Genomic DNA, 1,787 nt, shown 5'->3' with positions numbered 1-1,787 from the left:
TCAGCGTCCGTGGAGCAAGAGTCCACGAATCCGACGCCGCATCTCCTCAAACTCAAGCCGTGCCTTCTCATGGGCGTTAGGATTCTGCGCCAGGTGCTGGAAGATGTTGAGCGGTTCAGCCGTTCGCAGATCCAGGGGCAAGATGATCTCCTCAGGCACGTTCTCATTGGCGATGAAGAAGTGGTTCAGGCATCTCTTCTTCAGGCAGCTCTGCAGGTACCCCATGATGTCCTCCAGCCGCTCCAACAAAATACCCTCGCGCCAGTGTGACAGGGGCTTGGTGGTCAGCAGGTGCATCACAGCTGTCTTCAAGGCATAGGCGGAAAAGTCTCTGCCCGCCAGGTTGCGGTCGCAGAGCTGCAGGCATCTGAGGTGGAAGCTGTCGGGCTGTGCCTGGCTGGCGATATGCCGGAAGAACTTCATCTCTGCCACAGCGTAGGTCTCTGGCCACAAGGTCCTTGAGGTGTAGGCAGCCTCTATGTACTGGCCACTCAGGAAGATGTCAGAGTCGCCTTCCCGCACCCCGAACACCAACTCGATTAAGAACCTTTTCTCCCAGCCTCGCAGGACCCGGAATTTGCAGGAGCGCTCGGAGGGCAGTGGCATTAGGCGGTACGCGGCTGACTCAGGCAGATCCTTCCAGAAACCTCTCACCATCTTCTGGAACCACTCAGCAGTTTTCTGCACATCCAGGTAGGAGCCAGTGCAGAGGTCCCGTAGGATGCTGGGGCCCTCATTCCTCCTCTGCTCCTCCTTGGGGTCGTGGAGGAAGCAACGTGTCTCTCGCGCCGGCTGCTCCGTCTCACAGGTACACACCAACTCCACACGGACGCGGAAGTTCCTCCCGGGCCACATGGAGCATGGCTCCAGGTGGAAGATGTGTCCACGGGGGGGCTTCAGGGGCACAAGCAGGCAGTAGGGGATGTCTTCTTCATGGGGACTCCAACCTTCGAAGGCGCTGCCCACCTCAATGGCTTTTTCCAGCACTGGGTACCAAGTATCGAAGAAGACCTTGTTGAAGAGAACGATGAATTTTCCCACCAGTTTCTTCACAGCCTTGCAAGGTCTGTCCCGGTTCTGAACTCGCCTCTCTATGGCATCCTCCAAATACCTTCCTGGGTCATTTGCATCATCATTCCCTTCTTCGTCTTCCTCCTCCTCCACGTCCCTGTCGGAGCTCTCCTCTTGTGTCTCTGCCTCACGGCTCCGTTTCCTGAGCCACCAGCAGAGCCCGAAAAGCAGCACCAGGACTCCAGCAACGGCCCAGCACTGCCAGTGCTGCAAGGCAGAGAGGAGCAGGGATGCCCAGGCAAAGCCGCTCTGCTCCTGCTTTGTCTGCTCCTGGCTCATCTCCTCTACCTCCTGCCACAGCCGAGTCATCTCCCGGCTCAGCATCTCCGCACGCTGCTCCATGCGCTCGCGCGTCTCCTCATCCGGCTCATAGCCGACCGACTGCACGTTCAGGGTAAGAATTTGCCAAACCCCGAAGAAAATCTCCATGATAGCCATGGCCTGCAGGAGAAGGGAGAGAAGGGGCTCAGTGGGGCTGGGTGGGAGGAAGGGGGCTGGCGGGGCAGGGGCGCGGGGCTGGGGGCCGCAGGGAGCAGGGGCAGGTAGGAGCGGGGCCGAGGCAGCTGGGAGGCAGCAAGGGCTGCCCCAGCCCCGGCGGCGGCGGCGGCTCCGTGCCCTGGCCAAGGTGCTCCCGCGAGCGGCCGGGCCCTCCATGCAGGGTGAGAACCCACCCCCGGGGGCCGCGTTTCTGCCCCGGCCCCCGTCCAGCCCGGCCT

At 61.2% G+C, this 1,787-nt stretch overlaps 1 protein-coding gene across 1 annotated transcript; it reads right to left on the bottom strand.

The window, feature by feature from the left end:
* On the bottom strand, window positions 1-1,509 carry LOC135989941 (inositol 1,4,5-trisphosphate receptor-interacting protein-like 1). Its single transcript, XM_065637070.1, has one exon. It carries the CDS (start codon window positions 1,507-1,509, stop codon window positions 1-3), a length of 1,509 nt encoding a protein of 502 aa, XP_065493142.1.
* Window positions 1,510-1,787: the final 278 nt, after the last annotated feature.

Source organism: Caloenas nicobarica, chromosome 5 (genome assembly GCF_036013445.1).
Source record: "Caloenas nicobarica isolate bCalNic1 chromosome 5, bCalNic1.hap1, whole genome shotgun sequence".
Lineage (NCBI taxonomy): Eukaryota > Metazoa > Chordata > Aves > Columbiformes > Columbidae > Caloenas > Caloenas nicobarica.
The sequence above is the reverse complement of the archived record's forward strand: the minus strand, read 5'-3'. Positions and strand labels throughout refer to the sequence as shown.

Excerpts from the sequence above, each read along its gene's own strand:
- LOC135989941 (XM_065637070.1), bottom strand. The coding sequence starts at position 1,509 with ATGGCTATCATGGAGATTTTCTTCGGGGTTTGGCAAATTCTTACCCTG.